The sequence below is a fragment of the Rhinoderma darwinii genome, chromosome 3 (genome assembly GCF_050947455.1).
Source record: "Rhinoderma darwinii isolate aRhiDar2 chromosome 3, aRhiDar2.hap1, whole genome shotgun sequence".
NCBI lineage: Eukaryota > Metazoa > Chordata > Amphibia > Anura > Rhinodermatidae > Rhinoderma > Rhinoderma darwinii.
The window spans coordinates 255,044,767-255,059,510 of NC_134689.1; the positions used below are offsets into that span (position 1 = coordinate 255,044,767).

Below are 14,744 nucleotides of genomic sequence, written 5' to 3' on the forward strand. Positions count from 1 at the left end.
AATTTATCATACAGCATGCACCACTTTGATAATTGTGACGCATTTTCCGACTGCTAATTTTTCACAATGAATACAAGAGAAGAAGCACCTCACAATTAGTTACATAGTTTGTCCCGAGTACGACAATACTCAATATGTGGTTGTAAATTCCTGTTTGGGCACACTGTAGGGATCAGAAGGGAAGGAGCGCCAGTTTGCTTTTGGAGCGTAGATTTTGCTGTATTGCTTTTCCAGTGCCATGTCATATTCGCATAGCCCCTGAGGTACCTGTACAGTGGAAACTCCTGAGAGGTGACCACATTTTGGAAACTACACCCCTTGTTTTTGAACTGCAGACTTTGTTGGAATGGTTTTCAGGCGCAATGTAGCATTTGCACAGCGCTGTGAGGTACTAGTACAGTGGAAACTCCTAAAAATGACCCCATTTCGGAAACGACACCCCTCCAGTTATTCATCTATGGCAGCAGACCCCAACCTTTTATGCACCAAGGGCCGGCGGTGGGGGGAGGCATGTGTTTGCAGTTGGGGAGGGGGGTTAGGGTCAGTTCACACATTGCTTGAATACCACGGATTTTCCACAACAATTAGTTTCGGAAAATCCACAGCATAATACAGCAGCAGCAAAGTGGATGAGATAGAACAATTTTCATCCACATGCTGCGTAAATAGAGAGTGGAAGAAACGGGCAGAAATTGACATGGGTGCAGAGTTTTATTGTGTAGCATTTCAATTGTATTTGCATAAACGCTGCTTATTTGTTGCGGGTTTTCCCCATTGAATTCAATGGGCAGGTAAAACCCATAACAAATAACAGCAACGTTTATTGCGTCGGAATCGCGGATTCCATCGCAAAAAAGCAACTCAGAAAAAAGAAAAAACTAAACCCGTATACTTACCCAGAAGTCTGTGTTCCTTCCTCCAGCGCGGCCTCCTGGGATGACGTTTCATCCCAGGTGACCACTGCAGCCAATCACAGGCTGTAGCGGCGGTCACATGGGATAAAACATCATCCGGCCGGCCTGGTTGACATCAGCAGGCCGGCCTACTGGGATGACGTTTCATCCTATGTGACCGCCGCTGCAGCCAATCACAGGCTGCAGCGGTCTCCTGGGATGAAATGTCATCCCAGGAGGCAAGCCTGCTCATCAGTTTTCCGTAGTGTACATTCTGGGCGAAAAACTGCCATATATGTGGAAGTATACTGCTGTTTGGGCACAGTGTAGGGCTCAGAAGGGAGGGAGCGCCATTTGGCTTTTGGAGCGTAGACTTCGCTTGGTAGGATATTGTTTGGAGCTTTACTGGTATTTCAGTTTATAATGTGGGGGCATATGTGAGCTGTGCAGAGTACATCAGGGTATATGCAAGCTGCGCAGAGTACATCAGGATACATGTAAGCTGGGCAGAGTACATCAGGGTATAACAAGAGGGTATAATAATGAGATAAATAAATAAAAAATATTAATCCATAGATATTTGGTACGCTGTGAAGCAATCCTTTATGCACAGGCTATTGTCACACTGATAAATGGTGTCATTTCTTATCCCCCTTTTGGTCCCCTTCAGTGGGAAAGTGTTGCCCTGGTACAATACAGGCACCCTCGCTTCCAGCAGATGTGCTTGGGTCCCCTTTTTCTTGGTTGCTATATATTAGGGCCTGGATAACTACTTCTTGATACAGAAGAAATATTTCCCTCTGGTCTGCACATCGGGAGGTTTTATCCTCCCACCTTACGAGATCTATAAACTTTTTTATTTTTCCACTGACGTAGCCGTTTAAGGGCTGAATTTTCCTGGTCAAGCTGTAGTTTTCATTGGTACCATTTTGGGGTGCATGCGACTTTTTATTCCATTTTTTGGGAGACTAGGTGATCACAAAAAAAAAGCAATTCTGGCCTTGTTGTTTTACAGCGTTCCCCGTACGGGAAATATAACGTGATAATTTAGTTTGCCTGGTCGTTACTGACAGGGCGATACCAATCAAGTATAGTTAAAAAAAAAATTTCCAATAATAGAGGCGATCTTTTTTTTTCAGTCCCACTATGGGACCTGAAGATCTAAACTTATGTAGTGCAGTGTAGTGTACTAGGACTATCAGTTTTGAACAAACAGGCAGACTATTAGGCCCCAACAACGACCAGCAACCCAGCGGCACACAGCGATCTAGTCATGGGGGGCCATTGGGGTACAAACCACAGTAGCTATCGACTGCAACATCTAAGGGGTTAAATAGCCTGTTACAGCGGATACTTGCTGCTGATGGCTTTAGCACGCCGCACATGCGACAACCATTTCCGACTGATGTACACACTTCTATGGACTTTTTATTTTTTTTTAACACATTTTTTTTTTTTTAGATAGATCACTTCTGATTTTGACTTCTGTTGCCAAACCTATCCAAATCGTCCCACCACTGGTAAGCACAACAAGAGGATTCCGATTCGTATGGCCAGTTTTATATCAGTCTATCTAATGGGAAGATTATTAACCCCTTACCGAAATCGTGAGGTATATGTACAGCGCAGGCACATGAGCTATGCCCATTCCATCTGTAGCAGGTGTCAGCTATCCCGCTGCATTGGCCAATCCGCATAGATTCTGTGGTTAACAGCCACTGCGCCTATTAGGCTGGATCTAGTTAGCAGGTAGTGGGTAATACTCACACGCATAATACATTGCAGTACAGCAGAAGTTACAATTCTGAAAATGTGGCGACAACAAACGGAAAAAAAAAATGTTGCATCCTGAAGTCCCAAAATGTCCTTAAAGGGAAGGTGTCACAATTTTATTTTTTTATATGTTATTGCTTTTAGTAGGTCATTAAAATAAATTTTATTTATTTGTGTTTTTGTGTTGTACTGTTTTCTTATTTCTTTCTTTTACTTCACTATGGGGGCTGCCATTTTTTTTTTCATCTCTGATAGCGTACGCCGTCTGTGTGGCATGCGCCACTCCCACACAGTCCAAAAGGAAGGTCTTCGGCAGAGCGACAACCGGCGCCATTTTCACGTGGACCGGAAGCCACGGCCGGACAGTAAGAGGACTACTTCCGATCGCGACTTCCGTCCATATGTTCAGAAGCAAGGGCTAGGAGCGGAGGCAGCGGCAGGAGCAGGTAAGTTATGTGTGTGTATGTGATGTGTATCTTCGTGTTATACTGTCTGATTACCACTGTATCTAATCCTCCTACACTGTGCATTCGCTCAAAAAATGGCGGCACACAGTGTAGGAGGTTTGAACATTCAAGCCCCTCCTTTCTCCTGGCACTAGCCAGGATAAAGGAGGGGGGATTGTTTGAGCACACTAGAGCGAGTGTGTCTTCTCCAATTTTGCAGCATAAAGCAATGAGGCTGCTTTACCACATGCCAATGCTGCAATTATGGGAATTGCTCCCTCTTGTGACCAGCACATGGAAATGTTATAAATTAGAATCTAAGTTATAATATTTCCTGACTTGTGAAAAAATTAAAAAAATTAGAACAATGTGTAATCATTTATATACTAACCGTTTAACTAAAAAAAAAAAGTCAGTTGGCATCTGCGGTTTTCCAGTCACATAGAATAATTTCTATTTATTTGTCACAGTTCAACACAAATGAAAGTTTAAGGTAACCCTGACCACAGACAGCAGCTCCTCTCTGACTTTCACGATAGGTAAAACTGCAGTCTACAGGAAGGTCTGGGTTACCTGTGGAGAAATCCAATCCTATTATATACAAACATATGAGGCTGTGCCACTATTAACCCAGGCGTGTCAAAGGAAGAAAGGCTTCTTTATTCTACTTAATCCAGAGATATGCCATAACTTGCAGCAATCGGATTATGCGCCCCACCTGAAAAAAGACACACACACACCTCCCCTTTGATATAGATAAGAGTTGAGAGGGAGGGGGTGATAATAAAAAAAACCTGACATGACAGCTTCTGCTCCTTAGACAACAAAAGCAGGGTGTGCATTTTGGAAACAGAATTTAAACTTTACATGAAGGTTTACACAAATTAAGATGGCCAGACACACAAAAAACTGGCAAAAGCCTAACGATGGCCTCCTGGTTTATCTACAGAAGCCTAAAGAAGTGTAAGGGTATGTTCACACAACCTATTTTCAGACGTTTTTCGGGCCGTAAACGCCCGAAAAATCGGAAGCAGAACGCCTCCAAACATCTGCCTATTGATTTCAATGGGAAAAACTGCATTCTGTTCCGATGGGCCGTTTTGAAAAGTGCAGGACACTTCTTGAGACATTTTTGGAGCGGTTTTTCACAGACTCTATTGAAAAAAAAGCTCCAAAAACGGCCGTAAAAAACGTCTGAAAATCAGGAGCGGTTTTCCCTTGAAAATACCCTAAATCTAACAGGTATCATACACTGCAAAACTTAGGTATTGCAGTATGTTACTCCAACTATCAGACAGTTAGATGTTCAATTTCCCTAGTGTGACTACATAAAAAAATAAGCTATAAAAGATTCAAAAAACAAAAATCACCTTTTTTCCCCATAATAAGTCTTTTATTTTGGGTAAAAAAAATGAAAATGAAAACAAACTATGCATATTTGGTATCATCGCATCTGGAATGACCGGAACTATAAGACTAGCACATGATTTATTCCGCACAGTGAACACCATTAAAAAAAAGCCAGAGTCTGTTTTTGGTCACCTCGCCTCCCAAAAAATTTAATAAAAAAAAGTGAACAAAAAGTCACATGTACCCAAACATGGTACCAATATAAACTATAGCCCATTCTGCAAAAAACAAGTGCATCACTGGCCACACTATGTTTATTTACCCCATCATTATACCCTTATTTATTCCACACAGCTTACATATGCCCCCACATTATAAACTGAAATACCAGTAAAAACCCCAAACAGAAATACCACCAAGAAAAATCTGAGCTCCGAAAGCCAAATGGCGCTCCCTCCAGTCTAAACACTACAGTGTACCCAAACAGCAGATCACATATATGACATTGCTATTTCTAAAAGCAGTTTGAGGTATTTGTCTTCAGTGGCACAAGGTGGGCACAAAATATTGCGCATTAAAATGGCATATCAGTGGAAAAATAGCAATTTTCACTATGCACCATACGCTACGCATTAACTTCTAGTAGAAGAATAAATGCTCACACCTTAAAAAAAATGAATTGAGGGGTGTAGTTTACTAAATACGGTCACTTTTTGGGGGTTTGTTTTTTAGTATTTGACCTTAGAGTCTCTGCATTTATGTGCCAATGTTGAGTAATCGTTAAAGGGGTTTCCCCATTTTATGCATTTATGGCATATCCACAGAATATGCTATAAATGTCTGATAGAGCTAGGACCCACACCTATATAAAGAACGGGGGTCCTCCGACCCGTTTTGCCTGGTGCATTGGCCACTGATCGAGGCAGAGACTAGCGGAGAGAGGGTCGCACCTTTATGCCGCTCTCTCCATTCTGTTCAATAGGAGTTACGGAAACAGCTGAGCAGCACTTGCTCAGCTGTTTCCGTAACTCCCATTGAACAGAATGGTCGGTATGGAAACAGCCGAGCAGCGCTTGCTCGTCTGGGTCCGGAACTGCAATTGAACAGAATGGGGGGGGGGGGGGGGGGTTGAGATGCATGCGCGACCCTCTCCCCAATGGTTCACGGCTGGATTCTGCGGTCAGCGGCTACCGCACCAGGTGAAACGGGGTCGGATGAAATGGAAAAAAAACAGGCAAATCTACCATGGTTTTGTTGTTCATCATGCGGTAAAAACGATATGTTAACTTCATTCTACAAGTTGATACGATTACGGCAACACCAAATTTATATTGTTTTTTATGTTTTACCACTTTTACAAAGAAAAAACTATTTATTAAAAAAAAAAATTTGTGTCGCCATATTCTGAGAGCCATAACTTTTTTTATTTTCGTCGTTTGAGCAGTATGAGGGCTTATTTTTTTTGTGGGGTGAGCTGTAGTTTTTATTAATACCATTTTGGGGTACATGGGACTTTTTATTTTATTTTTACAGTGTTTACTATGCGAGTTGAATAGTATTATATTGTAATAGTTCTGACTTTTACTGATGCGGCGATACCAGATATAGTTACATAGTTAGTACGGCTGAAAAAAGACACATGTCCATCAAGTTCAACCAAGGGAAGGGAAAAGGGAAGGAAAAATTTCTACACATAGGAGCTAATATTTTTTTGTTCTAGGAAATTATCTAAGCCTTTTTTAAAGCCATCTACTGTCCCTGCTGTGACAGTAGACAGTAGATGTTAACGTATTTTTTTCCCCTAAAGTAATGATAAAAAAAATTTGAAAAAGTTTTTTGTTTTTTTAACTTTTAATATTTATTTTGCATATTAAAAAAAACAACTTTCTTTAACTGTTTTTTCGTTTCTTTTATTAAGTTCCCCTAGGGGACTTGAACCAGCAATTGTTGGATCACTTGCACTATGTACTGCAATATTAAGGTATTGCAGTATATCGTGATTTTGACAGGCTCCTATTCAGCCTGTCAAAAATGGCAGACCTGGGTGCAATCTTTAGGTCCCTAGGCTGCCATGACAACCATCGGTACCCAGTGATCGCGTCGGATGGGGGGCGGTGGGCTGTTTGAGGGGGCTGCCCCCTCTTTCTAGCAGCTTAGATGCTGCAGTCGCTATTGATCTTTGATTCTGCCCATGGCATTGAAGTTCCAGCCCGCTCCATACTTCTCCTTGACGGTTGTCATATACATGTATGTGCCACGGAAACCACGGCAAAAAACGTGGCAAACGACGGCCAAAATTGCCTCCCATCGCGGAGAAGCAACATGCCCTATCTTGAGGCATTTTCCCCCTCAAAAAAAACATTGAAATGAATGGGAGACAGAAAAAAACGCTGCTAACGTCCGACGCGTATTTGAAGTGTTTTATGGATAAAACCGCTCGCGTTTTTTTCTTTGCCTGTTGAAGTAAAAAAAAGCTTCAAAATTTTGTGCAAAACCACTTAAAAAAAACCGAAGCTGATTTTTACAGGTTTTTTGCCTGCAAAAAAACTGTGAGAACAGGGCCTTCTAAAATTACATCTGCACACCCACAAAAGTTCTGGACCAATATCCTTTGGATTGATAAGTACAAGGTAAAAATGTCTGATCATAATGCACAGCACAATGTTTGGTGAAAACAGCAGAAGGGCCCGTGTGAGCGCTCAGCCACTTCGTTTCTGTTCGGCTTTTACCGGAAATCAATGTAGCGGTGTAGGGGCCCATAGACTTTATATTGAGTCCGTACACCGCTACAACGATTTCCGGAAAAAAGGCGAACAGAAACGATGCGGCTGAGCGCTCACAAGAGCCCTTATGCCGCTTCGTTTTAGTGATTGGTCATGGCCTATGTCACTATGACATGTCAGAAGTTTGTTGAACGTTTAGTGACCCTTTAAGAGAGTTGTCCATAAATTAATGACGTCAAACATTAAACCAGTTAGTGACCGCCAATATGCCTTCTCACGGCGGCGATAATGGGCTTTATTCCGATGCATACGCCTTTTCACGGTGATACATTGGAATAAATAAACAGAGCAGGGAGTCGTTAAATCTCCCCGCTCTGAGCTACCCGTGCTGGGAGCAGCCCTGTTTTACGAGCGAGATCGAGATCAGTATCGATCTCACCAGTTTAACCCCTCAGATGCGGCGCTCAATAGCGAGCGCCGCATCCGAGTGGATTTGGAGGGAGCTCCCTCTCTCACCCCACCGGCATGCTGCGATAAGATCGCAGGGTGTCGGTGTCTTCTATGGCAGTCGGGGGGGCCTAATAAAGGCCCCCAGGTCTAACACTAGTTATGCCTGCTTTTACACGGACAGGCATTTATACACTAATACAAAAGTATTGCAGCGCATTATAAAAGCGATTGGATGATCGCATAGTGAAGTCCCTGGTGGGACTACTAAAAAAAAAGTTTAATAATGTTAATAAAAAAATAAAGTGAAAAAAATGTAAAATCCACTCTTTCCCCTTACAAAATGCTTTATTAACAAAAAAAAAAAAAAGAAGTTACACATTTAGTATCGCCACGTCCGTAACGACCCCAACTATAAAGTTATGACATTATTTATCCCGCACGGTGAACGCCGTAAAAAATTTAACAAAGAACAATGCAAAAAATTCGGATTTCTGTAAATCCTGTATTAAAAATAAAAAAATAAAAAGATAAAAAGTGATCAAAAAGTCACATCTACTCCAAAATGGTACCAATAAAACTTACAAGTCGTCCCACAAAAAAGAAAACGCCCTAATACAACTGCATTGGCAGGAAAAAAAAAATAAGTTATGGCTATGTCTCTGTGGAGACACAAAAACAAATAATTTTTGAAAAAAAACAAAATTGTTTTTACTGCGTAAAAGTAGAAAAACATACAAAATCTATGTAAATTTGGTACCATTGCAATCGTAACAACCCGATGAATAAAGGTGTAAATTTAGGACGCAAAAAGTGTGGCGAAATTGCTGTTTTTTTTTCTATTCCCTCCAAAAAATGTTAATAAAAGTTAATCAATAAATTCGATATACCCCAAAATGGTGCTATTAAAAAATACAACTTGTCCCGCAAAGAACAAGACCGTATACAGCTATGTCCACGTAAAAAATAAAAAAAAGTTAGAGCTATTTGAATGAGACGATGGAAAAACTTTAAAAAATGCCTTGGTCGTTAAGGCCTAAAATAGGCTGGTCACTATGGGGTTAATGAACTGGAGCAATGTTGTAAAGAGTGGGAGGAAAGGTCACCAAAACAATGTGAGAGTCTGAAATTCTATTCCAAGTTATTATTGTTCATGGTGGTTTTACATGTTTGGCCACTTTGGTCAGTATTTGTAAGCCAAAGTCTGTAGTGGAACCTACACAAATACTGAGCAAATACCGCCGTGTGAAAGAGACCCTACTGATATTACGGTTATTGTTGGTTTCATTTTTGGAAATACATGACTACATTTTGAAATCTGTTGTATTCTTTCTTCTCACTGGAGGTTATTCGTTTCTTTATAGGGGTTGGTGAGGAGCACATAATTGTTATATAGGCCTGATAAATAGAAACAGGGGGAATTTATTAACTTTGACGCCAGTTTTCTGGTGTAGAATAGTCGCAAATGCATCAAAAATAGAAATTTGCGGGGGGGGGGGAATATATATAAAATAATTAAAATTGATTTATGATGCATTTACACATGCCTACGGCACGTTCTGAAAAGTGGGTGGGGTTTAGCCAAAGGAGGCTTGGCGCAACAAATTTACTGTAGTGTTTGCCGGAAACTGGCGTAAATAATTGCGGAAATTTCCCTTTCAGACGCACGGACAGCCAGAAAAACGCTTAAAGGGAACCTGTCACCAGAATTTCATCTATTGAACTTTACTTATCCCTCGCTGGCCGCTGCTATCAAAAGTTCATTGCCGTTATCCCCTCTTCTAAACTCCTCCTCTGACTGTAAATAACGGTCTGCAAACATTTTGCGCCTTTTATCGTAATAATCCGGTGTCCCTTTGTGAGCACACCCCCAATCAAAAGTAAGAAGGCGGGTAAACTCGGAAAGACTTGAGGGATGAAGATTTGACTCTTTTCAAATGAAGATTTGACTCTTTTCAAACAAAGATATGACTCTTTTATGTTCATTAGCATACGGCACGGGAACACTAAAAAGCGGAATACTAAAGCTACAGAGCCGACCAAGACAACAATTATAGGTTATATAGAAATGATTTTTCACCCACTACCACCTGGTATTGCCGGTTTAATAGGTGAAATGCTGGTGACAGGTTCCCTTTAATTAGGAGCATCTCACTCCAACTTTGACTGCATTGTGCCACTGGGGTTTTATATGGCACACGACCATAGTTTTCATCTGTAATTATGGAATTCACAATTACGGATGAAATTGCGGACCCATTTAGTTCTATAGGACACCATGGACACCTTTCCGTATATTTACGGATGTGTGTGTGGGCCGTAGAAATGATTCGCAAAATATAGAACACGTCCTACACTTGTCCACAATTGCGGCACGGACTTGTGCATAGAAGTCTATGGGTGCATCTGCAATTGCAGACAGCTACGGATGTGCATCTGTATTTGCGGACAGTAAAAACCCTTACGGTCGTGTGCATGAGGCCTTAAAGGGGTTGTCCACCTTCTGACAACTGATGACCAGTAGATCATCGGTGCGGGTCCGACACCTGGACCCCGCACCGATAAGCCCCTCTAGTGGTCTGTAGGCACCGGATGTTGTGGTACATAATGCTATGTAAGGAGCCGGAAGCAGTTGGCTTTGTACATAGCATAGTGGGCGTGCTGCTGAACTGCAGGTCTGCTCCTATTCTCAGTACTGCAGCTCGGCCGCTATTCTGTTGCCAGAGCCAACTGCTTCCGGCATGTACGTCTGGTGCATGGAGGTACCGGACCAGCTGATCTGTGCGGGGCCCGGGTGTCGGACCCCCGTAGATCATGTACTGATCACCCATCCGGTGGATAGGTCATGAGTTGCCAGAAGGTGGACAACCCTTTAATAAATCCCCATAGAATTTCCCATGACTGAAAGACTACTGTACATAGTGTTTTTATACAGCTGGCGATATAAATAAATAGCATTTCATGAGAGAAGCTAAACGTCAAAATATTATCATTTGGTTGAATGTCAGTAAGTAAACATTAGCATAATTTAATTTTAAGAATATAAATTGCTGACGGGTTTGTGAAACCGGTTAGATGACAGTTTTGTAGTAAAGCAGTAATGAAAATGTATAGAGTGAAACCTGCATCAAAATCTGCATGAACGTACCTTATATATTAGTATTTACAAAACGATTCAACATTTATATGGAGTATGGTAGAGCGTTTTCTGCTCATTTACTCTACAGTAAAGTGCTGCTACCTCGCGTGCAGATCATATCATGTAAACTGGTAAACTGGAAGGATACCCTATTCACTGGTATATTAGAACTTCTTCAGGTACAATATAACAAAATCCTCAGATAAAACACGACATCATTAGTAAGAAAAGGACAAACTACAATACATGGCAGTCTTGATAGGATGACAAATTTTTCCTTTTTTTTTTTCAAAATCAGCAACTCTGTAGAGATCCTCCCAGAATAAAGGTCACATCCAGACTACACAGGCAGGGGAATCCAATTCTTACAGACGTTGTGTGTTTGAGTTTGTAGACCACAGAAAGCACTTCATACTCTCCTTGTTTAACCCATAAAACAAAGCTCAGAGTTACAACATATTTTCCTTCTGGCAAAAAAAAAAAAAAAACTCCATAAAAAAAAACAAAAAACAACGATACACGTCTCAGTGCTTTAGGGAAAGTGTTTGGAAATTGGCAGAGTTCAGCAATTCTCCTTGACTGCTATGGGGTAGGATCCAAAAATGACATCAAACTCCATTTTCTGCAAATATTTAACTCCCCCCTCCTCTGACACGGGAGAGGTCTTCAGACTTTTTCTACAAACAGCAAAACCAATCCCTACACACAAGGCTTCTTTGCCATGATCACATACACAACAACTAAAATTTGTTAGGGTGCATTTACATAAGTTGCTTTTTAGTTGCAATTTTGGTAATGACATCAAACAAGCAGCTGTTTCCACAAAAATTGTGCTGTTTTGCAACAATTTTAAGAATCGTGGCAAAAAAGCAACAAAAGTAAAGGTGAGGGAAAAACAGACACAGGGATTTGCAACAGCAAAAACAGGAAGGGTTATTTATTGTTCTAGCGGGAATTCTATAACATAATAGAAATCACTACAAAGCAACAGAAACAAGGATTTTGGGAAGATAAATATAAAGTGACAAAACGAAACATTTTAGTGTCTTGCTTTGAGGTCAAACATCAAGCTTTCACAGTAAGGCCAGATTCAGACGAACGAGTGTAAACTCGGACGTGAAAAATGGCCGTTTTACACATCCGAGTCGCACCCCTTTTTACGGATCCCTCGTAGACTTGAACGGCCCCCTTGAATTGCATGGGTCCATCTGCTCTCCGTATTTTTAACAGTAGTCTGAATAAGACCTAAGGGGCAGTTCACACAGCATTTTTTGGGGCTGATTTTGCCATGAAAACCCCCATCGGAATAAGCGCCGATAATTTTAGTGGGAGGTGGAGACTTTTTTTGTTTTCACCCGGGCGGCTTTCGGTCGCTAGTAGGAAAAAAAAAAAAAAGCAGAGTGCTCTTTTAGCTATTTCCGCCTTTGACCTGATGGAAATAAAAAAAACAAAAAAAACCTGTGGCGCTCGTTTGGAGTGTTTTTTCGATTTCTGCATTCGATTCAACGGCCACAGGCAAAAAACACGAAGAAAAAGCGTAAAAAAAAATAATCTGTCTAAAAAATTCCAGAAGGAATTTTGAGGCAGATTTTTTTCTCACTGCGTGAACTTTACCAAATAGAGTTCTCCTCTTAAGACAACTCCTTTCCATGTGCACTATAAGGGCATGTTGTGTGCTTTTACGCAGCGTATCCACCCTAAACGCCACAGGGAATTCTGGCCGAAAAACCACGCCAAATTGTGGTGGAGTTTTATGGCTGGAATGTCAGCTGCGGAAAACTGCACACACACAAAAAAACAAACTGGATATTTACCATGGCGATGCGTCCCTCCGAAGTCCTGACGTCATGATGCTCTGCAGCCCTGGGATGATACGTCATCCCAGGAGGCTGGCCTGGACGAAGAAACACAGTCTTCTGGGTAAGTATAAGATTTGATTTTTTTTGAGTTGCATCTTTACCTTCCCATTGAATTCAATGGGGAAAACCCGCAGCAAATAAGCAGTGTTTACGCAAATACAATTGACATACTCCAGATTAAAAAACCGCACGTCAATTTCTGAGCTGTTTTTCCGCTCAGCATTTAAGCAGCGTGTGGATAAGATTTTTTCAAATCTCATCCACTTTGCTGCTACTGTAAATCCACAGTATTTACGCTACGTGTGAACTTACCCTTAAGGCCACTTTCACACGGCAGTATTTTTGGCGGTAGTTTGCATCAGTATTTATAAGCCAAAACCAGTAGTTCCAAAACATGGTAGAGGTACAAATCTTCATTATGCTTTTACTGTTTATGTTCCATTTCTAGTTTTGGCTGATGCATATGGATTAAGGGGTCCCCCAAACAGAACCTACCTCTATTAGCCAGAGCAAAGAGATGCTACAAAGTGGTGTCTATCATTCTGCAGGGCCCCTGCTGTGCAAGTATTACATGGATGCTAAGCAATTTCAAAGAGCCTCGTGTAATGCTTCTCAACGCTTCACCCCCTCTGCACAACATTGTGCCTCATGAGGAACTGTGCAGAAAACTGCAACACAGACCCGTTTAACAACCTGCACAGCACAAGGTCACGAGTAGCGCTGTGCAGGGGAACATTTACTCTTGAATGTTGTAATCAGTGAGGGTCCGAGAGGTTGGACCCCCATGATCTGTAAGTAATGGCATACACTAGGGACATGCCATAACGTATATTCATGTGACAGCAGCTTTAATAAGCTAGTTTCACAAGGCTAATATACAATTTGCATCTCCAGCTGGTACAGTGGTGGGCTCTACACAGTGTATCATGTTGTCTACAACATACCGGACATATTGTGCCATATGAACAACCGCACACACTCACTTTTCCACTAAAACCAGAGGAGAGGTGGGAACAAAAACAAAAACAACCTGTGGTTCTAATGAACTGTGGGGTCCTAGCTCCCAGATCAACACCAATCGTATAGAACATAAAAAACAGGTTTTTTTAAGTAGAAAAAAAACCTCTACTGTAATAAATAGAAAATCTTGTATTAATTTTTTTCTATTAATAACCTATTTCAATGTTCAAGCTCAGCTACCATCTTTGACAGATTAGATGGAAACTACACCTACTACACTGTGTATAATGTCTACCCCCAGTGGCAGGAATGTGCAGAAATCCACATGCATCCGGCCGGCAGTGAGTGATACAATCACAGTATTTTACTAATAATTGAACACTTACTTTTTTTATTCCTGTATCTTTCTCTGGTGCAGGCGGGAAAGTGCAGGGTGGACGGCCATGTTGGATGTGATAGCTCAACAGGAGATTGGGATTTAAGGGCACCCAGGGAACAGACAGAGATGAGGGTGCTTTAGGAGGATTACAGTGCATGTCATGCAGATTATAGGCTCCTCTTTTGTAGTCTGTGGTACTTTTATAGAGGTAGACAGAGGAGTCACCAGACACATGGCTCAATAGGTAGGATCCATCCTGGAGACTGCTTGGACAAAAAAAAATCATCAGACATAGGGGAAGATTTATGAAGACTGCACCAGTCTTAAAAAGAATTAAGATGGAGTAAGATGTGACCATTATTAAAAAGGCACACGCTTCTTAGGCGTAGTTTACACTAGCGGTAGTAAACGTTTACCTCCCTTCCGTCAGTGGAAGAGAGGATCGAAACATTAAAACGGAAAGCAACGGTTCCGTTAGAATTACCATTGATTTCAATGGTAATTCTAGGTCTCGTTTTTTTTTTAACGGAAACAAAAGTGCAGTCTGCAGAACTTTTGTTTCCGTTCAAGATAACAGAAACCTAGCGAACGGAGACAAATGGAAAGCAACTGAAACCAAAGAATTACCATTGAAATCAACCGTTGCTTTCCGTTTAATCTTTCGATCCTCTCTTCCTCTGATGGATGAGAGATAAACATATACGAACGCTAGTGTGAAAGAAGCCTTAATAAATTTGTCGCATCTGTTTCTTTCGCTTGTTACCTCCTTTGTCCT

General features: G+C 41.3%; 1 protein-coding gene across 1 annotated transcript in view; it reads right to left on the bottom strand.

Moving 5' to 3' along the window:
* The window catches only part of ICE2 (interactor of little elongation complex ELL subunit 2), an 85,496-nt gene that overhangs the window by 2,531 nt on the left and 68,221 nt on the right, over window positions 1-14,744 (bottom strand). Inside the window, exon 15 of the mRNA XM_075857788.1 lies at window positions 13,977-14,232. Coding sequence (XP_075713903.1) covers window positions 13,977-14,232 — 256 coding nt within the window. The remainder of the gene's footprint in view (window positions 1-13,976; window positions 14,233-14,744) is intronic.